General features: G+C 37.3%; 1 protein-coding gene across 2 annotated transcripts; it reads left to right on the forward strand.

The window, feature by feature from the left end:
* Positions 1–1,725: 1,725 nt before the first annotated feature.
* Positions 1,726–26,425, forward strand: mmp16b (matrix metallopeptidase 16b (membrane-inserted)). Of its 2 annotated transcripts, none has more exons than XM_057334758.1 (10): positions 1,726–2,222; positions 11,861–12,009; positions 12,932–13,051; positions 15,317–15,621; positions 19,817–19,978; positions 20,109–20,326; positions 20,408–20,546; positions 20,678–20,828; positions 20,940–21,055; positions 24,028–26,425. In XM_057334758.1, exons 1-10 carry the CDS (start codon positions 2,103–2,105, stop codon positions 24,390–24,392), a joined length of 1,845 nt encoding a protein of 614 aa, XP_057190741.1. In that variant the 5' UTR covers positions 1,726–2,102; the 3' UTR covers positions 24,393–26,425. The 2 variants fall into 2 exon arrangements, with proteins under 2 accessions (XP_057190741.1, XP_057190740.1); XM_057334757.1 differs by having other exon boundaries at positions 1,727–2,222; positions 15,317–15,636.
* Positions 26,426–26,889: the final 464 nt, after the last annotated feature.

A 26,889-nucleotide genomic window follows, 5' to 3' on the forward strand; every position in this document is an offset into this window, starting at 1 on the left:
CCGACAGAAAGGGAACTCAGCTGTATGTGCAGATAATGGCACCCAAATTCATAAACGTTTGCTGAGGGGACTGTGGTGCTATTTAACAGGTCTGATCAGATATAAATAACTCTTTATAAAACAATAGGTTAGAAGTGTATCTTGAAAACCATTATACAAGGTAGTTTAACGAAATGAAGCAGTTAAACCAAATGAAAGCTGTAAAAGGCTCTCACAGGGCACCGCATGTGCCTGAGTCAGGACATCATCTTAAAATATTATCATTCAATTCACAGCACATTCCAAATGGCTAAGCGCAGCAGAGATGAGTATCTTCATAATTATATTTTAAATCATCTGCTCAAGCTAAATTGCAGTGTGCATCACCGGCACCTCATGCCACAAGTTTTCAGTGTGTGAAAATTAAAACCTTGAGCTTATTTTTAATCGAGCGCTGCTATTAATACCCACCAAAACTACAGGCCATCACGATCGCTTATTTATACTCACTCCTTACGTGTGAAGAAGATTAATTTATTTTCACATGACTGAACTTTCAAAGACCTACTCTCAATTATTGATTGGTTTGTGTTCCGTTGCTGAAATTGGTATTGCTGTATGTTACATCAACAGTGTTGGGTAAGTTACTCTGAAAAAGTAATTAATTACTAGTTATTAATTACATATTCAATAGTGTAATTAGATTACTGTATAAATTACTCTCTCCAAAAAGTATTTAGTTACTTATTACTAATTACTTTCTATATCCTACATTAACCTTGATGAGTTAAGTGATTCAAGGATAGACATGAAACGGCTTATTTAATTCATTCAAATAAATAATATTAAACTACATAAAGTACTCTTATTAACTGACCAAAGTATTACAAATGTGAGAATTATACATTAAAGCACGGATTTTAAAGTTAGACTTTGAATTTTGATGTCAATTCCACTATTGCACACACACATTACACAAAGTATTTAGTTTAATTACATCAAAAGTAACTGTAATTAAATTACAGAAAAAATAAGAGTAATCCCTTACTTTACTTTTTCCAAGGGAAAAGTAATTAAATTACAGTAACGAATTAATTAGTAACTAGTTACACCCAACACTGTACATCAACAAGCTGATATTTCCAAATCTTGCTGTTCCTTATAGAAGGATGGGTAAAATGTAAAATGTTTTAAATTTGTATTTATCTTATACATGTCTTTAATATATATGTTTTCATTCTTGTAACAGATTGTGTTATTTTACATGAGCGGTATAATGTCTAATTTGTCAAAAACACACGCACGCACACGCACGCTCTTTTGAAGAATCGGTAAAAAATCTGCAAATTCCTTAATATAGTGAACCACCCCCATCTTGTGGTGGCATGAAACGTTCAGTGTCAAACCCCAGTCGAACCTTATACCTTTAACTGATTTATTTTTTATTTTCTTAGTTTTTTTTGTTCATATTTTTTAAATTGTTTTAGATCAGTTTAGCACACTATTAATGATACAACGACAAATGTATGGACATTGATCAATTACAGCATTGTAGCAAAGACAATTCTTTCATCGTTTTTAATTAAATGTCCACAAAAGACACCAACACTGTTATTGTATTTTTATTCAACAAAAGGATACTGAAATCTGATTGACTGCTGATGATCCAAGAATAAACCCATGTTTTCCAAAGGTTATATTAAGCGTTTTACTGTCCCGCCCACCAAAGACCAATTTTAACACCTTCATTGATCCCAGATTGACAGCCGTAGAAAGAAGAATGGAGGGAGAATGAATGATGCCTACTTGTCAACAAGCGTCAGCGCTTCAGAGTCAGGGCGCATGCGCAGTGCTCACGCTCTGGATGCTGCTCAATATAGAAAAGCAACCTGCCTGTACGCTAAGGTAACGCTTTAAAGCAAAGGAAATGCCTCGATTTAATGTTTCAGATATCCAAGATCGAATGTGGATCGCCGCAAAACATCTGACAAAATGTGCGGACGCCAATGTTTCTCCGCGCTCCGATGGTTTCATCTTTGGTCCACAATACCACTTGCTTAACTGACATACGAGGACTGAGACGTAAATAGCCGATAGAGTCAATATCAAAAAAATCCACAAATATGAACATTAGGTTTCTTAACAAGCGAAGGCTGGACTGTACGTGTGCGGTGCTGCTATGGCTGCATACGGCGATGTGGATGTGGTGTTCGGCAGCCGAAGAGCATCATTTCAGCGTTGAGGTAAGACTGGCCCAGTATCCACATCAGCATCTTTTGCTTTAGTCATGGACATGAATAGGCAGGGATTGACGATAAGCGTTTTGTCTTTTACTGAGATCTAAAGCAACATGACTGTATTTGGCAGATCATAAATAAAAACAAATGGCACATTGCACATTGAAGTGCAGTCTGAATATGTGTTGTTGTATGTACAGCGAACTATTCTATTCTATTCTATTCTATTCTATTCTATTCTATTCTGTATGCAGAGTCTTCAGAGGAATTTAATGTTTTGTTCTAATTTAGTCTTGCATTCCATTTTGTCATTATTAGTGCCGAGTAAACATGAATGAATGCAGGTGCAATTTATTTGAATCTCCAGCTACAGAAGATCTATTCTATTCTGTTCCGATATGTTTTTATCCTGAAGACTGATGGGACAGAATTGGCATTCAGAATAGAAATTCGAATATACTTTATACTTTAATTAATGCACACTAATACACATTTTAATGCAAGATCTATATGCAGATCCGCACAACGCACATTAACAGACCTCACACATAAGCGTAAAAGACATGGACAATCAGAGCGATTGCTCCTTCCTCTGCACTCTAAAAAAAAGCCGTAAAAATAGGGCACAATATACTGTATTAATATGAAGGAATTTTCCGTGTTCATTTTTACAGTTGTTTTACCTGTATTTTACATTTTGCACTGCATTCATTTGCATTTTAGCATTAATGGAAATGTCCGTAAAATAAAGGAAAATGTACTGGTAATTTTCTGCCAGTACTTTATCTGTTTTTTTACGGGATTTTTTTTACAGTGTGGTCCAAACCCATAAAATCAGCCTTGAGATAACAATCGCACACTTCTGCCTGGCCACGCAACGATCAGCGGGCTGATAAGAGAAACAAGACTTTGATTTCCACAGCAAAGCTCAGCTTCTGACTCTTGCGATAATGCAAAGCATATAAAGATTATGTAAGTTGCTTAGCAACTCTCCCCCAAACTCCTTTGGGCCAAAACGGGTGCAAATGTGATGTTTAGTGATGCTGGCAGCGCTGGTTGACATTGAGAAAATTTGTCACCCGCTCGGTTCTGTTTGGCTGGGAGACGAGAGAATTGTTGAGTCCGTTGTGCCAGTGGACATGGCAGTGTCATGATAATATTGATGTTTTTGGACGGAACAGGCTGTGAGGTCCCAAACTGAAACCATCAGAATGCTGATTGCGTAGTCTTCACAATAGACTTTCTTAGTCACCTCTTTCATTCTGGACTCACAGCCACCCATGTAGCTCCTCTGTGGTTTCAGCTTGCTGGCAGGGCTGCAGTGGTTGGCAGCAGTTGTGAGTTGAGTGCACAGGTCAGTGGTCTTTTGGGAAAAAAAGAGATGTGTGTGTGGATGTGTGCATGTGCGATGAGTAATGGCTGCTTGAAGGTTGGACCTCTGATTCTGAACTAGGAATAGACCAGAGAGCTCAAGGTTCAAGGATTTAGCAGTGAAACCAAGATTGGGCCCTTGGGGCTTTAATTACCCCTGTCTTCTGCATGCAGGTGCAAAAGTGCTTAGCTTTGTGCTAAGCCAGTAATGACATTTTATGTATATCTGGCTCTATATGTGATAAATGGAGAGTCGTTGCTATATGTGCTGTTGACCAGTGAGCTATTGTCATACATCTTTTTTAATGGTTCGGCTTTTTTATAGCCTTTACACTTAAGCTGTACATTTTCAAAACTCTTATTAGAAAAGTCTAAAATGATATCACTTGTAACACAACTATTTATTCATAAAACTGATAGCAAGCTTTTAATCACTGTTTTAAACAAAAAATAGAAACTTTTCAACTTAGTACAGTTTAGAAAAACTTCTAGATTGTTTAATCAAATAAAAAAATCCACACTGCCTTAATATCTCTCCATATCTCTCCAGTGTGTTGTCAAAAGGTGTGATCAATGAAGATATAATATGACAACACCATATGGTTATTTCTGACATCAGAGGAGAGTATACTGTCCATACTGTGAAACAATGTTTTTCCATTTTTTTATAATGGCGTATTCTACAAACAAACTTCTTTTTGTGTATCCCCTCTCTATGCATTCATTGACTACAGAAACACAAATTATATTATGTAAATATAGCATATATTGTACAGTATTGTAGTAATATTAACAACATGCAACACCTTGCCATTTTTTATTTTGAGTAAAAAATGTAACGCGTGTGCACGAAATGAAATGACTTTGTTGGAGAGAGTCTGGTTTTCTAAATAATAGTTTATGTCTGTGTTTATTCTTAATGCGATCAAGGTTAAGAACTCACTTTCACAAACATATTAGCAACAAATGGCAGTAATGCCAGTTGAGAATGCTCTACACGCATGAGCCTTTTGTAGAAATTTCAATATGCATACGTTTCATTAGCACATTTTAGAAGCCATAGAAGCCGAGCACCCCGTCCTCGAGCTGAATTGTGGGATTGACAGCTAGCATCTACAGAGGAAACATTCGCACATGCCCCACAGCTACAAAGCTCTGGCGTTGTGAGGGGCATTTGGGCGGCTTTCTTCTGCCACAGTAGAAACATGCCATAAGACTCTTTCTCCATAAATATGTGCTTAACCGGAAAACAGGTCTTGTCAGAGGCATACTTGTCAGAGAAAGTGTTAAGTAACAGCAATATGTATGGCTTGTTGTTTTCATTTTTGGCATTTTATTCTACTTTAATAATCAAGTGTCAAATTTTTTTTTCTAAATTAATCTGTATATGTGACAGACATTGATTATGTTAATTATTGGTCCTTTGAAGGCATTTTGAGTCAAAAGTATACCCCAGTTAACTACTGTGCAGTGAAGTACTTGCAGTGATGTGTTATAGACTATAGGTTTCCTACTATGTCTTAAAGGGGTCATATGGTGCAAATATGTGTTTTTCTGTGTCTTTGTGTTTTTCTGTGTCTTTGGTGTGTTATAAGTTGCCCATACATGTATTAGACACGTAAAATTGCAAAAATGAAAGTGTGGGAACAAAAGATGCATTCTATCTAAAAGCGAATGCTCACCCAGACCTGCCTGAAACGCCTCGTGTAACCACACCCCCACAAATCTACCTCAGTTCGTGGTATGATTTGACTAAGATGTACACGCTAGAGGTCTGCACGGGCTTTAAACGAAAGCCCGAACCTGGCCCGTACCTGAGATTGTTTAACCGACCTGACCTGGCCCGACCATTACAGTTACATTTTAAGCCCGAACCTGAAGTGCGTTTAACAGCAAGCTTTGTTGAAATATGCTGCATTTTATGATTGCTTGCGATGATAACTAAACAAATAGCTACATGTAAGCAAACACAGTTTCATCAAGGCACGGTGGCCTCCTCAGCAGTGAACACACAAGAAAAAATAAGAAATAGCATAGACTTACCAATAACGAAACTTTGCTGTGGGTGAACAGGTGTAAAAGTCAAAAATCCTTTTTGAACACTCTGGAACTCAAACTTCAAAAACAAAAACTACTGTTGATGGTTTGAGCACCGTCCTCCTCTGATTAAAAGTTACGTTAACCCAGTTACACTGAAGTTCCTCTCGCTGCTGCTGCTACTTGCAGGGATGCTGAGGATACTATGGGCCAGTCTTGACAGTAATGATAAGATCATAATTCTTCCAGAGTGATACTTTCCCTGCATCATTTGGAACTGTAATAAGTTTTCTCTCGCTAATATTTTGCTTTATCGCACCCATCTTACCATCACCTGCTGTGTTGTGACAACGAGGACAAAAGCGGGAGGCTGGAGCACATGCGCAGAACAGTTTATGCGAAAAACAGTTTTGTGTATGTGTTTTCTCTTGTGTTTTTTGTGGTCACAACGCAGCAAACACGCAAGCACATGCCACGGCACGCAAACTTTGTATATAGCCTATTTTTTTTTTGTTACAAACTTGAAACCGAACCCGAGGCTATTCATTAAACATTAACCCGAACCCGAAACCCGCAAGTTTTTCGGGCCCCGTCGGGCTAAGGTCGGGTTGCAGACCTCTAGTATACGCAAGTAAGGTGGGTGTACCTGTCAGCACAATTGCTTTGGAATGGAACCTGATGTTCCAAATATGGTAAGAGGCGTTACATTTCCATCACACGCTTGCAGTATTCGACCAATCACTACGCACTGGTGAACTGGCCAATCATAGCACACCTCGCTTTTCAGAGCCATGAGCTTTGTAAAAAATCTGAGCGTTTCAGAGAGGCGGGGCAAAGAGGAGATACAAACATGCACGGTATGTGGAAAATACAGTTTTTGAACCTTAAATCGTGTATACACATTGCATTACATCTAAAACAAACGATAATATTCGTTTCAGCCCTGTCATATGACTCCTTTAACAACAGTCATACTGTAAATGACCTTTTCTGTTGATGATTTCGGTGATTTGCAGTTGATTTTTAGGTTTATCATATTGACCTCTGTAAATTGAAGGCCCGGAAATCTTTTGATGTGTTTTATGTAGGGCTGTCAAACGATTATTCGCGATTAATCGCATCCAGAATAAGAGTTTGTGTTTACATAATATATATATATATATGTGTACTGTCCGTAATAATTTTGTATTTATTAACACATACACATACATGCATATATTTAAGAAAAATCTCAAAATTAATAAACATTTATATATAATTTCAATTATTGGTAAATATAAATAAATACATGTAAATATTTCCTATATATGTATTCATGTGTATGTGTTTGTATTTATAAATACAAAATTAATATGCACAGTACACAGACATATATTATGTAAACACAAACTTTTATTCTGGATGCGATTAATCGTTTGACAGCTCTAGTTTTATGTATTTACCTGCTCTCTTCCTCCCTCCCTGATGTCATCCATGCCTGGATGTTTGACAGGGCTCATATTCACCTCTTTGACCTCTGTAATGGGAATTGTGTAAATACATTAATTGATTGGTTCCCCTTCCGTGCAGTCTGTTCTGCTCTTTGCCGACATCGACAAATTGCAAATGCTCATGCACATACTTTTGAATGTACAGTACATGATAAACAGTTGATGTACCAAAAGGTTGATTATTTAAATGAATGTGAACAGAAGCAAATGAAAACTAAAATATTAAATGCATTGTGACTTCAAGACTTCAAATGAAAGATATTCTTAGACTAAAAGCTAAATAATTAAACTTAAAAAGCAACATGATACTACATTCATTGAAATAGATCAGAATCTAAAAGATGCTAGACGCTTTCATCGGATGCACACGCCTGCCCCAAAGTTAACTTCCGGTCTGTGTTTGGTTATAATTAGGGCTGTCAAACAATTAATCATGATTAATCGCACCCAGAATAAAGGTTTGTGTTTACATAACATATGTCTATGTACTGTGCATATTCATTTTGTATTTATAAATAAAAACACATACACAAGTATACATATTTAGGAAATATTTACATGTATTTATTCATATTTACCAATAATTGAAATGATATATAAATGTTTATTAATTTTTAGATTTTTCTTAAATATATGCATGGATGTGTATGTGTTAATAAATACAAAATTATTATGCACACTACACAGATATATATTATGTACACACAAACTTTTATTCTGGATGCGATTAATCGCGATTAATCTTTTGACAGCCCTAGTTATAATATAACAATTTATTTTATATTTAATTTATATTATATTAATTTATATCAATATTTTATTGTATTTTAATTGTATTAAATTACATTCAAACTACTCAACAGTAACTACTCCACATAATGTTTGTTTATGTAAACTGTCTATAAATGCATCTGAACCTGCCATGATGTCATCAGGTTTATTATTAGTGATAGCTAACTTTTAAAGTTATAAGGTTTATGGCAACCATTTACAGTTGTATCTATTGACTTAACCCAGTAGGCAACCACTTAGCAACCACCCATAACAACCTAGCAACCACTTAGCAACACCCTAGAAACCATCCCGATCACCACCCAAATCACCCGATTAAATATAACAAACATGCAAATAAAACAACATGCAAAAATCACACAGAAACCGTAGCATCTAACAACAAAAGGGTGCAAAAAAATTGATGTGGGTCTCAAACCTGTTTATGCAAAGCTCATAGTGCAAACCACACTCACATGCTCACACCTGATTAAAGCATAAAAGTGGATAAAAGGGGGTGTTTTTCTCAGCAGTGAGTGGCAGAGAGAAAGACAGAAAGGTCAAGGAAAATGTAGGAGGGATTAGTTTCTGTATCCCTGGTTGGGTTAGTGTGCTCATGGCAGTTGGTATGTTGGAGTATATACCAGTTGAAGTGCTCTGAGGCTTTGCTCCTTGCTATTGGTCAGTTCTGACAGCCTGGCCAACATCATAATCTCTTTACCGCTCTCAGAATGGATGTAGAGGAGCTGATATGGCAGTTTTTTTTAAACAATTAATTGTTTGCCTGGAAACAGTAGCATATTTTTGGACGCAAGTGCATTTTTAACATACTGAATGCTGTAATTGACTTCATTGATTGGCTTTTGCTGCAAGATGCAAATGAGAGATGTGAGAGAGAAATAGGAAAAGTGAGAATGAGCAAGAGAACAAGTGAGAAAATTCTGCAGCGAAAACTAGAAGAAAGACATGTGGGAATAGTTTAAATTGCACCCTGACAGTTATGCTTACATATTACAGCATATAGTAGCATATCAGGAATTCATAAAATATCTTCTTGCTTTCCAATAAAAATATTCAAACATCCTTAAACATGATAAATTTACTAAGATTAAAAATTTGTTTTCTGGCAATGTACAGTATCTGATTTTCTCCAGTGGCATATTCTTACAAACCTTGTGGCCCAGTCAGGTTAACATGAGATTGGTACATGAGACAGAATATTTGTTTTTGTTTAAACCTTTTAGGACAAAACAGTTAGTCAAAATAATAATTATGAAATTGATTTTTTGCAGTGTATTTTAAGCACACACATTTTAAATTTGACACAATGTGTCAAAGCACACAGTCTCATTTCTGTCTCAGCGAAACTGTCATGAGCTGTCAGAATCTGCTTCAATACATCATGTGTACATTTCACATTTTAGTGGTTACACTTATGAGTCTCCAGAAAGATGTTTTTCATCATCATCTCGTCATGTTCTTTCTTCCTCTGTCTCCGCCATCTGCTTGAAACGTGGCAGCAGGTTCTGTGTAATGATAATTTTCATGTTGTCATGGCGGGGTGAGATTGTGACAGGATGCACACCAGCACCTAATGACTAAGCACTTTGAACATCAAGGAATCTGAAAAGCAGATAGTCTTTTAAACAAATTGCCATGTTTAAAATGTCTGCTGCATGCACATAGTGTACATTATGTAAATTACAAGCGGCAACCTTCCGATCTCTCTCGTGAAGCCAACACGAAAGTGACTTAAACTGCTATTCATCGACTGGCCGCTAGAGACTGGCTCCAAAAGAGAGCAGAATCTCATTGAGCCCCATGTTAAAATGGGCAACTCACCTGTTTAACTTATATTAAGCCTTAAAATTCTGCAAATTAGGTGCGTGGCCACTTGAGTGACAAGTGGTTTCAGCAACCAGGCTGAAACCACTACGCCTCAGCTTCAACCACGTCCCGCCTCTTTGCCCATTTTCGATTATCTGGGTGTGACGCGCTGCTAAAATGGCGACGGCCGACTCCACCCACTTTAAGCTTCAAAACAGCGCCTCAGAAACCTACGGGTGACATCACGGACACTACGTCCATGTTTTATACAGTCTATGGTAAATAATCATGAAAGTATACTCTACAAATCTTGCTGTTAATGGAGGGAATAACCCATAACACAGTCACCCAGAAAGACTGACGCTTGATGATATTTTTATATTGTAATACATTCTTGTTTTAATTCTGTCTTATGTTATACACAGATACACCTTTAAATAAAGCCATTTTTAGGTGGAAGTCATTTGTAGGTTGATGTGTGTAGTGGATTTCTCTTTTAGGGAATTTTTGGAAAATCTGTTTGAAAACATTTACTGTTTTTGCTATTCAGTTTGTTTACAGTCTGCACAAATTGCTTAAAGGGAGAGTTCACCATAAAATAATCATGTCAACATTTACTCACCCTCGAGTTGTTCCAAATCTGTATAAATTTCTTTGTTCTGATGAACACAGAGAAAGATATTTGGAAGAATGCTTGTAACCTGTTGTAAACAGTTCTTGGCCACCATTGGCTACCATAGTTGGAAAAATTACAATGGTAGTCAAAAGTCAAAACTTTGCTTTCCTACATTATTCAAAATATCTTCTTTTGTATTCAACAGAACAAAGAAATGTATAAATCATTTTTTCTTACTATGGTCAGTGGTGGCCAAGAACTGTTTGGTTACAAGTGTTCTTCCAAATGTCTTTCTCTGTGTTCATCAGAACAAAGAAATTATACAGACAACTTAAGGGTGAGCATTTTTGGGTGAACAGTTCTTTTCAGCAGTAAATAAAATATAGTTATCTAAAAGGTTTTAATATATAAGAGGTGATTTTTCTCCTGCGTATTTTAATACTAGATGCATATCTGAAAGAGATCATTTGGCTGATTTGAATGAAATTCCACTGGGTTTAAATGTTACATCAAAGAAAGTGTTAATTAGTTTGCTAGATGCTAGCTAAGGCTTGCTAAGCCTGTTTTTCTATTACATTGCCTTATTTATACAAAAACACGTGTGTGTTTACCAGCAAAGCAAACAGACATTGAGTATATTAATATGGAATGATTTTTCTCAATCATTTGACATCTTTAATCTGCCGAGCTCATCTTGGCTGAGCTCTGTGTTTTTACTTTGTGTGATTACGACACACAAAGGATGACAAAGTTGCTTCTATCTATGACTCTTTATCTCCATGGTTACACCCTGCCATATCAAACCCCTGCGGCTCTATAGCACATCTGTGTTTTCTCCATATAAATTAGTAATCAGCTCTTGTGTTTGTTAAAGGCGCAGGGGATGATAAGTGTTGGAGCATTGCTTGGCACTTAAACCATTGTGGTTTTCTCATAAGAACTGCATAGATATACAAAATACCTACATACGTATATTTAAAAGTTAACATACATTTCAGACATTCTCAATATTTTCCCAGATTTTAAATATGGTCTCAGACTTTTAGACCCCGCTGTGTATATATTGATTTATTGATCGAAGTAGTCAAGGCACTAAACGAATTTAGGTTGTCTTTTGTTTATGGCATGCTCTAAAGCATATTGGACCTCAAGTACATTATCATAAAAGCTCTTTCCAGTATAATTGTTTGGAATGAAATGATCTTGATACACACACCATCCCTGTAGAATAGAATGTAGGATGCATTCACTTTGCAACATCAGGGAGTTCTCAAATGTGCTTATGCTCATACATTAACGCAAGCACTGTCAAGTTCTATCTATATCTACATCTTGAAGTTAGCAGTGCTATCATCCTTTGAGAATGGAAGGTCAGTGAGTTCTTGGCCTTTATTTGGTATGACTCAAGATGTCTATATTTGGCCCATTGTTTGCTCTATGTGTTAGGCGGTGAAATCACACTTATGCTAAGCATTTGATGGTAAAACTATACAATTGTCAAATGTGCTTATGCTTTTCGCTTTTTCTTGCAGGCATGGTTACAGAAGTATGGCTACCTTCATCATACACAACCTAACATGGCTGTTCTGAGATCAGCTCAAACCATGAAGTCTGCTATTGCTGCTATGCAGCGCAAGTATGGACTCAACATCACAGGGACTTTAGACAAGGACACTATTGAGTGAGTACTTCTTAGCACACACTACATTCATACTATTGCATAACTATATTTCTTTATTAAACTGGATGAAACAAATTTACTTCATTATATTTTATTAGATTGTATTTTTGTGTGTTTATGTTTGTTTATTTGTTTGTTGTTATTTTATTTTTTATAAATCACATTTTCCCGTCTCAGGACATTAAACTACTAGCCACAGTCCTAAAAATGTTATACTCAACAAGACACAAATACTGTAAATCTCATTTAAGAGTTGCAACATTTTTTGTACTAAAATGTTCAACCCTGGCCACTGTTGTTTAGCATGATATTTCAGTGCCTCCGAAGATGAAAACGTTATGTTTGACTAAGCAGTTAATGTTTTTATTCTGCCTTTAAATCGTTTATTTTACGATTAAATGTTTTATTGATGACCAATACCTACATGGCCCTGTTTTTTACATTCATAATTGGTAAATAATGGTTTCTAGACACTGTGATCAGTGATATGAATATATTATCTGTCCTTTTGTAAATGATGAAGCAATAACTCTCAAATGCAATCTGTAAAGTAGTGTGCAGTAGATGCTGAACCACTCACGGCAAAACAGTTTAAAAATGTTTTTTTTTCAAAACAAAAGTTTGAAATGACACTGAGAATATTGTGATTTTTGAGTACTTTGATTTGGTGTCTTTGATATTGGCATGTGCTTGTGTGCAATCTGTGGTGTAATTTAAACTTTTTCATTCATCTTCTATCTCTGCAATGCATTGATTGACTTTATTGACTACTCTGGAATGAAGAATCATTATAGAAGAATAGATTGAAGTCCACCCTGTCTACTTCTATCTAAAGAGCAGCAGCTTTGGCTAACCTAGTTTTTACTATTATTATTTTACCACAATAAATGGCAAAAATAAGCTCACACCTTTTCCCTTTTAGTTGGATGAAGAAACCCAGATGTGGGGTACCAGACAAGTATGAAAATGTGTCTGGATTGCGAAGGAGGAAGCGTTATGCACTAACTGGACAGAAGTGGCAACGCACATATATCACATACAGGTAAGAGAAATGTTGTGCTGACATTTACAGACACAGAGTTGTTTATCTACGTTTGGTGATGTGGTACAGAAATGCCATTTAAATAGTATTAAATAACATTTAAAACACGCAACTTCCTTTTAAATAAATTATACAATATTCATAATTAAACTCTTCAATAGAATAATCTAAACTGAACAAGCTTTAAAGACAATGCTGTTCTTTCAAAACATTTAAAGGCCTACATACAAAGACTGTTCGTGTTTTTAAAAAGAGTACACTGTACCTTTAGTCAGTATAAAAATGTTTTTTAGCTAAAAACTGAACACTGTTGTTCGTATCACTTATGTGGTTAACACTTAAGGGTAATGATGTCACTTCCTGTTCATATGGTAATTGTAGAGGATAGATTCATTATTGAGTTAAGATCAGCACTGAAGTTCAGTTTTTAAAGGATGAAGAACAGTTTACTGAATCCTGATATGCTGAAACAGGCAGACATCCCCATACAAACTGCGCTCTCTCCGCCATCCTATATCCTGCCCTGCAATGGAGGCACAGCCAAGCATATAATAACCTCAAGCATTCACTCTTTAACCTTCAAGAAACATATTTGAATTCCGCTGAGATTACCTTCTAAAAGGCTTGGAGAAAATAGAGTGTTCTCTCACCTCAATTTAGACTTTCCTGGTTACAGCAGGCGATAACGAAAATGATTTATTCAAATCCTGCTTCTTTTAATTGATGGGTCCCCTATGCAAATGGAATGTAAATGAAGGCAGTCTTGGCAGTGAGTGACTGGCCTCTATAGAGAAGAGTCAGCTGAGGCTTTCTGGGCCTCTCGGTCTGTTAGTAGAAGATAAAGACTTCAATGTGGATATCAGCAGAGATGCCAGTCTCAGGGCAGTTTGCAGAGTTCACTTCTTAACTTCTTAGATTACAAAAATTGCCTTTAGTTGCTTTTTAAACCTGAATAGTTCCATCAAAATGTTTCGTTTCTGTCATTATTTACTCACCCTTATGTCGTTTCAAACCAGCATGATTATCTTTCTGCAGTTTAACACAAGTAAATGTTTTAAAAAATCATCATACAAAGTAAAGTGAACATGGGCTGTTTTTATATTGTCCTATTATATTGTCAAATGTTATATCCAGAAGCCCTTGATTTTGCACAGTGATGGACATTTATTAAAAAATGAATCATAATCATTTTAAAGGTCCAGTGGATGAAATTTAGCAGCATCTAGCTGTGAGGTTGCGAATTGCAACCAACGGCTCACTCCCCCCCTTTTGAAGCACTACGGTGGCTGACACAGGACTTAGGGCCGACTCGCGTCTAAAACTGCGCGGGAAAACGCGAGCCGCACTGCTTTCTCATGCGGTACGCATGTGGCATTCTGAAAAGTTGAACTATTTTCATCGCGACCGCGTTGCTCCCTATTTGCGCAAAAGACGTGAAATGTGAATCGGGCTTAAGATGTCATTCTCGCTTTTTTGCTGAAGGAGATAATGTATTTACAATACGCACTCTGTAGAGTTGTTTGTCCATTTAGGGCTACTGTAGAAACAACATGGTGAATTCCATGCAAGGGGACCCGCGGTATATGTAGATAAAAATAGCTCATTCTAAGGTAATAAAAACATAACGCATCATTATGTAAGGTCTTTATACACCTCTGAACACATAGTTATGTATATTATATTGCATGTCTGTCAATAGATCCTCCAAAAAATTGCATATGACCATTCATTTTGGAATCAGAATCTAATGCTATACATGGAGCATGTGACTTGTTTTATTTTGCTTAAATGTAAATATGCTGTACATACTGTATGTACATAGGCAAGTTACATTTCCAACCGTTAGAGCAGTGATGAATTATCCATCTGCAGCAGCCTGGGTATTGATCATTTCTCTTATCCAGTCATGAGAATGAAATTATAGCACAGGTTATTCATCTGCGTTCAGTTTGTGTCAAATTACAACGCTACAGTACTGTATTTAGAAATGAAAAGCCCTCATGTACAAAGCCCTGAGGCATCATGAGGCAATACAAACACAAGCTAGTCACCCACAGGAATAATACTTCAAATCGAGTTGTTTTATAAATTATGATTTACATTATATCTGCATTCACAAGCCTTGTGTATTATACCTTCTAATGATTTGTTTTGCAAACCTAGACCAAACCATCAGTCACAACTTTAGCTTTGCAAGAGATATCAACTATAGTGGTAAATAATTCATGTTAACGTTTAAAATTGTTTGTTTGTTTTGTTTTTCAGCATTAAGAATGTCACTCCCAAAGTGGGTGCGCGAGAAACCCACGAGGCCATTCGTCGGGCATTTGACGTATGGCAAGGCGTCACGCCATTACGTTTTGAAGCAGTGCCGTACAGCGCTCTGGAAAGCGGCAAACGTGATGTGGACATTACCATTATATTTGCCTCTGGCTTTCATGGTGACAGCTCTCCCTTTGACGGAGAGGGAGGCTTCCTGGCACACGCTTATTTCCCAGGACCGGGCATAGGGGGCGACACGCACTTCGATTCGGACGAACCCTGGACGCTGGGCAACCCAAACCATGATGGTGAGAGAACAGCAGGTTAGGCTACATTTTCAATTTCAACAATTAACAAATGAAACAAAGTTGCCGTTTCAGCTGGTTATGCAAATTCGAAAAGGTTTGCGACAAACATTAGGAGTTATATCCACACTGGAGGCATTATTCAAAAATAAATTACCTTAGGAGGAAGGCGTATTGTGTTGTAGCTCGATAAGACTCATTTAGGCAAATTAGTGCTTCATTTGCATGCTGGAATTAGTATTTTTATAAATTGTGCCATGTGTAGCTTAATAAACTGAATATGACAGTGTGAGTATATGCATACTTGTTAGTGTACATGTCAGATGTCAGCTTTGTTTGATATGTAGTATTTGCAATACGGTTACACCCATTAAATGAGAGGTAATCTGATGAGCCTGTATACTGCGAGCCACACTTAAGAGGCACTCAGCTTTAATTACCTGAGCCCGGCTGGATGCAAAGAGCTTTTTAGATGATCATCTCCCTTCACCGAAATGTCTCGGCCGATGGTAATGAATAGCTGCGACTACGTTCTCCTCTGGTATTTTTACTGCTGCCTGCACTCAGGACCAACGGCTGTTTGTTTTGTCGCTGTCTCTGGTGTAAGGCGTGCCTGGCATAATACCGTCCCATGTTACAGGACTCATTAGAATAACCGCAGTCCACATGGACAACACGGTGCACGGTTTTCTTTACATTAATCTTCCAGAGCTGTATGCTTACTGCATTCACACAGCTGTTGCCGTAATTCTCGTGAGGGGTCAGGGAAAAGATAATGGTCCCTAACAATGTAATGTAGATGCTAGTCAGTGTGTGCTTTTTGGATTAGTACAAATAAAAACAGGGAACTAATATTCCGAATTGTAAAAGCTTTAGGTTCAAATTTTGAAAGTTTGATCATTTACTCACTGCAGAGATGGCTATTAGTGAAGTATTTTTCCTCTTTACTTTGGAAAAAAATACTTCTCTATAATCTAAAACATATACAGTAACATATTTTTTACTCCACATTTAACACAGTATGTCTCTATGAAAAACTTTGTAAAAATTCTTGAGTAAAAGAAAGTTCTATATTTTATGGTATACTTAAGTATCAAAAGGTAAAACAACAAACATTTATTTACCAAACGAAGTGGAGTAAATAGGTATATTACTTTATAATATTGTAAGCATTTTTTCCAAGTAAAAAGGCAAGGCAAGTTTATTTATATAGCACATTTCATACACAAGGGCAATTCAAAGTGCTTTACATAAAATGATTGACAGAGAGAAAAAAGACGTATCTTTAAAATGCAAATGATTTAAGATCACAAATACTTTAGATTTTAAGAGACAATGAAACAGCAATAAAATTGGTTAAAAATGTGAGTGTATATATAAAAAGAATAAGAGCAAAAGAAAAAGAAATTAGAAATAGAAGTGCAGTTGATGTAAACCAGTACAGTGCTCAGGTTGTAAATGCACAGCTAAACAAGTGTGTTTTTAATCTGGATGTAAAAGTAGCTGCTGTTGGTGAACATATGATGTCGTCTGGAAGCAGATTCCAGCTATGGGTGGCGTAATGGCTAAACGCTGACTCGCCTTGTTTGGAGTGAACCCTTGTTATCTCTAACTGATGTGATCCTGATGATCTGAGTCTTTTTTTTTTAAGGTTTATATTCAATAAGCATATCTGAAATGTAATTAGGTCCTAGACCATTGAGTGATTTATAGACAATTAATAATACTTTGAAGTTAATTCTAAAAGTAACTGGTAACCAGTGTAAGGACCTGAGGATTGAAGTGATATACTCAGATGTTTTGGATTTGGTCAGAATCCTGGCAACAGCGTTCTGTATGAGCTGCAGCTGTCTGATGGTCTTTTAAAAAAAACACCGATAAAGTACAGATATTTGAAATTGTACTTCAGAGGAAAGATTCTTCACTATCCTATCCACCTCTGACTCGCTGTCATGTTGTTCTGACCTGATATGACATTCTTTACAGTGGAACACAAAAGGAGGGTGTATTATTGATGTTCGAATTTTAATTTTTAGCTAGGTTCTTCAGAATCTACTTTGTTTTTGCCCTTTGCAAGAATATCTTGCATAATATTTCATTCACTGGATGAATGATATTTATAATTACATTGTGTTGTATAATATGACGCATAATAGGAACGGTTTTGGTTTCCAAAGCAACTCATGCTCACACATTGTACGCACACACACACACACAAAGTTTACACTGAATATAAAGAGAGACTTGAGTGTGCAATATCAATGGAGTTATACAGTTTTTAAGGTAAAGTTTAGAGATGCACCAGTATATCGGCCAATAATCGATATTGGTAGATAAAAGCAATTTTTCAAACTAACGGCTGTAGCAGTTTTAGCTAGCGTTATTATATTGATGAGCAAAGCTCACCAAATATGGTTCTCCACCAGATCTTTCAAGATCACATCCTTGAAATGAGTTATTTAAAACATAAATTTCAGTCAAGGAATTAATTTAGCTCAAAGGAAAATACGTATAATAATCGTGATCAAATATACATATTTTACGGTCTCTGATTAGTAATATAAAGCATAACAATACTTGTATGCTTTCGTCCAGCTAATGCCTCAATGATATTATATACTTTACATTATCTCATGGCCATAAGTAACGTGACTTTACCAAACAGGATTTAGAGCAAAGGTAGCGAATTGAAACACAGTAGAAGGGACCAAGCTTGTGAGCGTGAATACAGAAAACCCATCACAAATGAATATATATGGTTGTTTATTAAACTCTACTTTACATGGTAAACAAAACAATGACGATAGCATAAAACAAACAAATACAGGAAACACAAATGCGCTAGGAAGCAGGGGAGAGAAAGAGAGAGAGAGAGAGAGAGAGAGGGCATGGCAGCGATTTCTGAACACCAATAAAAATCATCTTTAACAAAGAGGCACAGACTTAACGCAGCTATTCTATAAATAGAAACGGATACTTGCAAGCTCTGTGCTGGACCGATATCCGTATGCGCGTGTAGAGATGGAATTGTTCAAAAGGTTTCAGAAGGCAGTCCTGCAGAAAGTTGCGGGCCTCGTGATCGGCCCGCATGGCTTAACCACGTGGCAGTAGAAGTCCATTGTTCCAAAAGGGCAGTCTCCGAAGAGACGCCACGAAGCACGGAGGCAGGTATAACAGAAGAGAAGAGAGGAAGAGGGTCTTTTCAGAGCAGGCTCGATATTTAACTTCATGAGAGGGCAGGCCCACCTGAGTTTGAATCGACCAATCAGAGTTGAGCAGGGAAGAGGTTCTTTGTCCACTCAACAGCTAATTTGCATCTTTATGACCTCCTGGCAACTTTACAAAATACCATTCCAAATTATAGCATAATGAAAAGAGAATGTTCTATGGTCACACAATGTATATAAACAAGGAGGAATTGTAAAGACAAACATTTAGATATCAAATATGCTAGGTTTGAAGTGCATCAAGACATGATTCATTCGGCGGTACGAATACAAACAAAGCCTGAATTAACTTGCCTATTTAACAATTACAGATTATTTAAAATGGCAAGAGCGACAACATAGAGACAGGGGGTTGGAGGGGGGTGATGGCTCTTCTTTCAATGACTCCGACCATTTGGCTTATGCTAAATTCTCTTCACGGCTATCGACCGATAGTTTAAAAACAGCCGATGATCAGGGTTGATATATCCTGTCAATCAAAAGAGGACAAGAGAATGCAATGAATGTGTACTCTGTATATCGAAAATGTTAAGAAACATCACCAGTTTGATGTTTAATATTAGCTAATAGTCATTATATGTATTAATTACATTCAGAAATATATTGAGAAATATTCGTTTAATTTTCAGAATCAGTATCTGTATTGTCAGATATCACTCTGAATAACCGGCTATCTGTATTGCTGGAGAAGTTTAGTATCGGTGCATCTCTAGCAGAGATCTATAATCTTGGATCATACATTCAGACTTGTATATCTTGATTTTAACACTATGTCTCTTGTCTTTCATCTGGCGTTGTGATGAACTGAAATGTCATGCAAATTTCTGACAATTTAATACTTCAGTGTGCGCACAGGCACATAGTCATAGATGATGTATCGGATGAGTCCTAATGTTTTTTAATGCACAAACAAGAAATCTGAAAGAAGAGCAACATGTTTGTATTTTCATGACTGTTGTTATGTTCTGTAGGCAATGACCTGTTTCTAGTGGCGGTACATGAACTTGGTCATGCCTTAGGACTGGAACATTCGAATGATCCTACAGCTATTATGGCTCCGTTCTACCAGTACATGGACACGGACAGCTTCAAACTGCCTCATGATGATCTACAGGGAATACAGAAAATATATGGTGGGTTTCAACTCCTAGTATTGTTTTTTTTTCAAAACTGTTAACTCATAATGGCATTTTATTCCTGTTTGCAGAACAGTTATTTTTAGTGAAGCATGTAAATGAAAAAAAATCATAATTTCTTATGCAGGTCCTCCAGATAAAAACCCACAACCAACAAGATTACTCACAACCGCCACGCCTCCCCGCCTGCACCCTCAGTCTGACCCTCGAAAACATGACCGCCAGGGTCGCCCTCATCGCCCCCCACAGAAGTCAAAACCTGCCCATCCCAACTCCAATCCCAACATCTGCGATGGAGGCTTCAACACTCTGGCACTCCTACGGCAGGAGCTGTTTGTCTTCAAAGTATGAGTTATGAACATTAAAAAAGCAGAGAATTAATTCACATTAATACTGTGTTGCCTAATGCTGGAGTGCTTTCATTAGGATCAGTGGTTCTGGAGGGTAAGAGATAATTCTGTGGTGCCTGGATACCCAATGCAAATTAGTTACTTCTGGAGAGGTCTGCCTCCTAAGATCGATGCGGTCTACGAAAACAGTGAAGGGAAGTTTGTCTTCTTCAAAGGTAAGATGTTTTCTTCTAAGTAGAGACATATGGAAGCGTTTAAAAAAATGTTTCACCTGTTATGTATTTGTGAGGAGTATTGTTTTATTAGAAGATGCTCTGACACTAATGTACATGTTTCTCTCTCTAAGGGAACCGGTTTTGGGTGTTTAAAGACACCACTCTTCAGCCCACATATCCTCAGGACATTTCTCTTTTTGGCAGTGGAATGCCCACACAGAGCATTGAGACGGCAGTTTGGTGGGAAGATGTGGCCAAAACCTACTTCTTTAAAGGGGATAGGTCAGTTTTATAGCTTCTTGTAACAGCGTTCAGTGGGACATGTGGGAAATGCCTTTACTGGATTGTTCCAGAAATACCTGAGACCAGCCTTTCTGTCTTCTGCTCTTCCAGGTACTGGAGGTACAGTGAGGATATGAGGACCATGGACCCCGGCTATCCAAAACCCATCACTGTGTGGAAGGGCATCCCAGATTCTCCACAGGGAGCATTTGTGGATAAAGCTAATGGTAAGTTTTTGAGATTTTTAGGATGAGCAGATATTATTATGTTGTTATTTTTTATGAGAGTTGCAGATTAGTCAAAGCAAAAAAATAAACACTGTAGCTGTCAGGCAGAAACCTTGTAAGTAGGTGGGAAATGTTTTTAAATAACACATATACTTGAATATGTCTTTATTATTTTCTCTATAATTAACAAAAAAGATATAATCATAATAGTTATAATAAAAATTTTAAAATATGCCGTTAGCATAAGTTCACATCCATGCTGCAGATATTATAGAGCAACATTTTGTAGCAATGACACCATTAGGCCTTTCAGAAAAAAGGCTTCAACCAAAGATATTAATATTAACAAGATGCGCCACTGCCATTGCGATGAATGGGGAGGAATGCAACGCTCAATATGGCCGCTCTAGCGAAGGAAGTCTTGTCTTCCAGTGAAACGAGCCAATCATCAACATCGGTAGAGGTGATCCATTTCCGTCACACGCTTGCAGTATTCGACCAATCACTATGCACTGGTTAACTGGCCAATCATAGCACACCTCGTTTCAGAGAGGCGGGGCAAAGAGGAGATACAAACATGAACGGTATGTGGGAAATACAGCGTTTTTGAACCTTAAATCGTGTATACACATTGCATTACATCTAAAACAAACGATAATATTCGTTTTAGCCGTGTCACATGACTCCTTTAATTGGCTCGATCTGGAGGCGCTGAGATTTAGAGTTAGTATTTGTACTGGCAGAAGAGAAGAGCTTTCTCTGAACTAGTGTTCTTTTGAAGGTTTGTCAGTATTGAGTCCTCCTTACCTGCATCTGCAGTAGCTGGTGAACTCAGAAACTCCTTCACTTTGATAATTGGTCTCTCTGTGGCTTTTCCCACAAGTTCACGCAGGGGTGTTTCAGGGACAGCCTGTTCTAGGCAGCATTTGGGTGCGGCGTATATCCATTTCCCAACACTGACAACTGGGCTGTTTAATCACTAGAATTTTGTTTTGTTCCTTTTCTTGATGTATGTGTTTGTGTGTTTTCATTTATATGGAATGCTCATTGTTGTCAATTTACATGTTGACGATAAGAAAACGATTTTTTTGTTTTTTTTTCTCATATAATAAAAGGGACATTTCCATGCTTGGATTTTTTGTTTGTTTAGAATACACCAGTAGCAAAGTACCATGGTATCACCATGTTTTTTATGTATTGTGGCTAAAAAATAGATATTGGAGTACTATGCAAATTCAGTACATGCCATGGATGAATGTTGCAATTATCACATACAATAATTTTAACCTGTTAACTGTCACAAAATGTATGGCGATTATACATAAAATATTCACATTCCAAACTTAAATGGTTTTAATAAATTCATGCTTTGGAATGCAGCCCTAAAGTTGCCTTTTAAAAAATTATTGCTGACCAAAAAATAAAATCATCAAAAATAATTGAGACATTATTTTAGATCAATTACTGTTTCTACATAGTTTATATTATAATAAACTGGATAGGTGTGTGTTTTAGAGAGTGTTTTTTTAACTTTACAGTGATATACAATTTGTCATGATTCGATTAGAAATGACATGCAAAATATTGAAGCAAACGCAGGTGTCCCGTATACAGGACGGTGACAGTTAATAAAGCAATAAGCCCCACGAAGCAGTGGGTTACAGTGCATTTTATAACAGCTAAGGGCGTTGTGGCATGACGCGAAGCGGAGTGCCTAAAACCCCGTAGCTGTTATAAAATGCACTGTAACCCACTGCTTCGCGGGGCTTATTGCTTTTATAAAACGGTTATTCCATATGCTTAGCAAGGTTTCATAAAGTAAATAAAATGATATTTAGGCTATGTGGTGCGGTCAGCCGTTATTATATTGGGGTATTTTATAACGGCTTAGAACTCCGTTTTATAAGGGGTTTTAAATGGTTTATACTTCATAAGTGCCTTAGTATTATCATTTGATACATCACAGTTGGTATCACTATAGCATTTTTTTGTATTTTCGAACATAAGCGTTATAGCATTAAACATATAAATGTTTAGTCGGAGCCGATAGCCTTGTGGTTAGTGCTCTGACGTATGGCGCTGTTGCGCTCCGGGCAACCCGAGTTCGAGTCAGGGCTCGTGGTCCTTTCCCGATCCCACCCCCCCTCACCCACTTCGTTTCCTGTCCTCTTATTGTTACTGTACTATAAATAAAGGCAAATATATATATATATATATATATATATATAAATGTTTAGTTCACATTGCTTAGAAAAAAAGGAAATGGCGGTATATATACAGGGTATGCATTGACGTCACTTTCCCACGTGAACACGCCGGGATACACCCCCCTTGAGTGCCAGGACATATTCCCCTGAGTGGTAAAACACGCAGCAAATGGCTGAGGAGAATAGGAGAAACAAAGAAACCGGGACTAAAACACGCAATTATTTGCTGAAATTACAAGCAGCTGGACTCGACGGTGATCTTTACGACTTCCCTATGACTTACAAAGGAATCAAGTGTTCCTGGACACTGAAATGTTGCACGGAATTGCGTTTCCTGATATTGTAAGCAGTCATTTTGCTGAATGTTTTGCCCCTCACAGGGGCGCGCTCTGGCATGCTCACGTGGTAACGTGACGACACGTCCATACCCTCTATACACAAACAGGGCTCAGGTAAACAGAATGATGGCAGGACAACACAAACATGACTACAAAATTATGCTTAAGCAAAACAACAACAGGAAAAAAATACAAGTTTACAAAATAAAAGACAATACAAACAGGAGGTAACAACTGAACACACACTGTTTAATTCACATAATTGTTTACTACTTACTAAATAATTACAAATATTTTTATGTTTAACTAAATCACTAAATATCCATTATACATCAAAGATATAATAAATATTAATAAAAAATGTATTAATAGTGAGGTTTTATGCACAAAACAATATAAGCTTCACAATCTTCTCCTCTCTCATAAGGCTTCACCTACTTCTACAAAGGAAAGGAATATTGGAAGTTCAACAATCAGCGGCTGAGAGTGGAACCGGGTTACCCCCGCTCCATCCTTCGGGATTTCATGGGCTGCGATGGGCTACCGGCCGACCCAGACTGGGACTGGATTCCCCCGCAGGAAGAGGATCCGCAGCAGTACGACCACGATGATGTGGATATTGTGCTGAAGCTGGAGAGCAGCGGCGGGACGGAGAAAGCGGTGGCCATCGCCATCCCCTGCGTCCTGGCCCTGTGCATGATGGTCCTGTTGTTCACCGTCTTTCGCTTCAAGAGGAAGGACACGCAGCGTCACATACTGTACTGCAAGCGCTCAATGCAGGAATGGGTCTGAGACATGGACGTTCTGCTCACAAAACTGTTTCTTGAAAAACCTGTCAAAGGTGTGGGGTTTGAGTAATCGACAAACTTAGGTGTTGAGTGTTTGCGCTGACACGGACAACATGAACAAACAACGTTCCTACAGGTGGCAATGTGTCATTTTTGTATGGTTTTGGACCTTCGGCTTTGGGCGTCCATTTTGGTTGTCGAAATCCTCTGCAGGACTAAACTGTTACTCTACAAACCATACTGTACTTTTCAACTGACTAGAGAATTATATCATGTGAGGTGTCACTCTGAAAAAACTTGCTTGTGTTGAAAAACTGATACCCAAACCAAATATGCCCTTAGTGTCCAAAGAGGATCGCTTCACTCACGTGGATATTATGAGACGACTGGCTTCTTGATCACCATTTGAGTTTCATTCAGCTACATTCACCTTAATGTAAAATACATGATCTGTCTCGGAAATCAGAATGACCGTGTCAAAGTATATATATAACATTGGGGCTACCTGCAATATTTTGTTGAATGCCTTAATCACATGCAGAGTTTATTTTTGTGTGTATTAGTGTACGTATGTGTGAATGTGTCTCTTTCCTTGATCTTTGGTGGTGTTTTTTGCTCATCATTGCTCTTTTGATTTATGGCTGACTGAAAATTGCAGTAAGTTTGCAGTAAGTGCCACTGACTGTTCAAAAGTTTGAGTGAAACTCAGATTCAAAGTAAACACGGCTGCTCTTCACATTCGCACTGCTCCACAATCCAAAACTGCAGCATTGAAATCAGACTTTTGGTCCTTCCGATAAAAATATAATGCATTGGTTAAACAGAAAAATGATCTTTAGCAAAACATACCTTATTAATCTGCTCTCAAGAATTAATGGAATATCTAAGAATTATGTAAAAGAAAACTGATATTAGCTTAGTTGTGATGCAATATTTAGACTAGATTTGAATTAAAGGGCCGGTGCTTGCAATGCAGAAATAGAATAGTTGGTAAAGTCGTAGGTGAGCTTATAGGTTCTGTGTGAATGAAATGCAACATCAGAACTGCTTTGCTGTCATCATGAAGCGCAGCATCTTGTTTTTCTATCTGCGGTGCATGAGAAAAAACACAGAGTGATGCTGTCATGCAGAGTGAATATAAATGGTTTAATAGAAATACGCCATAATGATGTCATCTGACTGACAATAACGGTCGTGATGTTTCAGGCTTTAAATTAAAAAGTTAAATTAAATATGGTGTATAAAGCAAGTTAGAACTGGCCAATTGCAATTTAGAACTCATAACTGTCAGTTACAAGTTGACTGTGTGAACAAAGTGATTTTTTAAGAAACAAATCAAATGTTTTAAGAGTTTTTGAAACATTGCCACCTTGCAAGCACTGACCCAGCGTTTACCTGATAAAGGCCATACATGAGTCCTTTATACATGCTGTTATAAGTGTTATAAGCTCTGTTGGCATGGGTTTGGGTATAATAGCATTTGTTGCACAGCTGCAATCCGAACAATATTCTGCTTATTTCTGTTTAAACATGCTGCGAGCATGATCATTCTCAACAGAGTGTATCTATCGCTGAATGCTGTTCGATTTTTCTTTTGACTGTCTCTTGGTCGTGCAGTATTGAGTTATCGTCTTATGCCTTGTTTTATTCTCATGTTTTTATGAACTGATTTAATTTCTAAATGTGTTTAATGGACTACCATACCATCAGCATCGACTCTCTTCCAGTCATGAGACGTGCTCATGGATCTGTAACCTGTTGTTTACATCATTTACAGAAGGACCTCCTCGAGTTTCAAGGTCTCTTATGCTGTATATATCTCATATAGTGTCTTTATTATGGACACGAAAGGCAAATTATGCAGTACACCAATAATAAGATATTACCTATTATCACATGTGGCGCGTGAATCATTCTTGTGAACTGACATTTTAATTAAATGTACCAGGCAACCATGAATCATTAACATGTAGTTTAAAGCTGAAATCCATGAAATCAGGTTGTTTGGACGATACGATTAAACAATTAAAAATGATTGCTGGCTCAAGCAAAATGTTGTCTTTTTAATATCACATTTCTGTTTTGAGAGAAATATGATGCAGTAATTCATCACACTTTAAAGATTTTCCTTTTTGCAAGACATTGTTTTGTGAACGTCTCTAATTGCAGAGGTTAAAAACCAAACGCACACCAGAAATTTTCCCGTTCGTGATTCTTTTTTACAGGCAGCGTAATATGAGAATAATTTTCGAATGAACTCGCCCGTTCCACAATAATCAATAGCTACGCTAATTGTTTGTATCTCTCAACCTTCTTCTCTTCCTCACCCTGAAAAGCAATTGCTTTAAAATGGGTCATACTCACGCCCTCCATTTAGTGCAGTGTGAAGATGAACAGAGAGCATCTTATTTAAATGGGTTTGGAAGTGAGCAGATTGTAGGTGGATGGGTCACTGCATCGCAGAAGAAATAAACACACAGGGATTTAATCATCCGATCCAA

Source organism: Triplophysa rosa, linkage group LG5 (assembly GCF_024868665.1).
Source record: "Triplophysa rosa linkage group LG5, Trosa_1v2, whole genome shotgun sequence".
NCBI lineage: Eukaryota > Metazoa > Chordata > Actinopteri > Cypriniformes > Nemacheilidae > Triplophysa > Triplophysa rosa.

Bases quoted from the DNA above. Each gene is read 5' to 3' on its own strand.
- mmp16b (XM_057334757.1), top strand. From the start codon at position 2,103: ATGAACATTAGGTTTCTTAACAAGCGAAGGCTGGACTGTACGTGTGCG. The intron at 15,637-19,816 runs GTTAGGCTACAT...TATGTTCTGTAG, and splicing joins TGATGGTGAGAGAACAGCAG to GCAATGACCTGTTTCTAGTG. The intron at 19,979-20,108 runs GTGGGTTTCAAC...TTTCTTATGCAG, and splicing joins GGGAATACAGAAAATATATG to GTCCTCCAGATAAAAACCCA.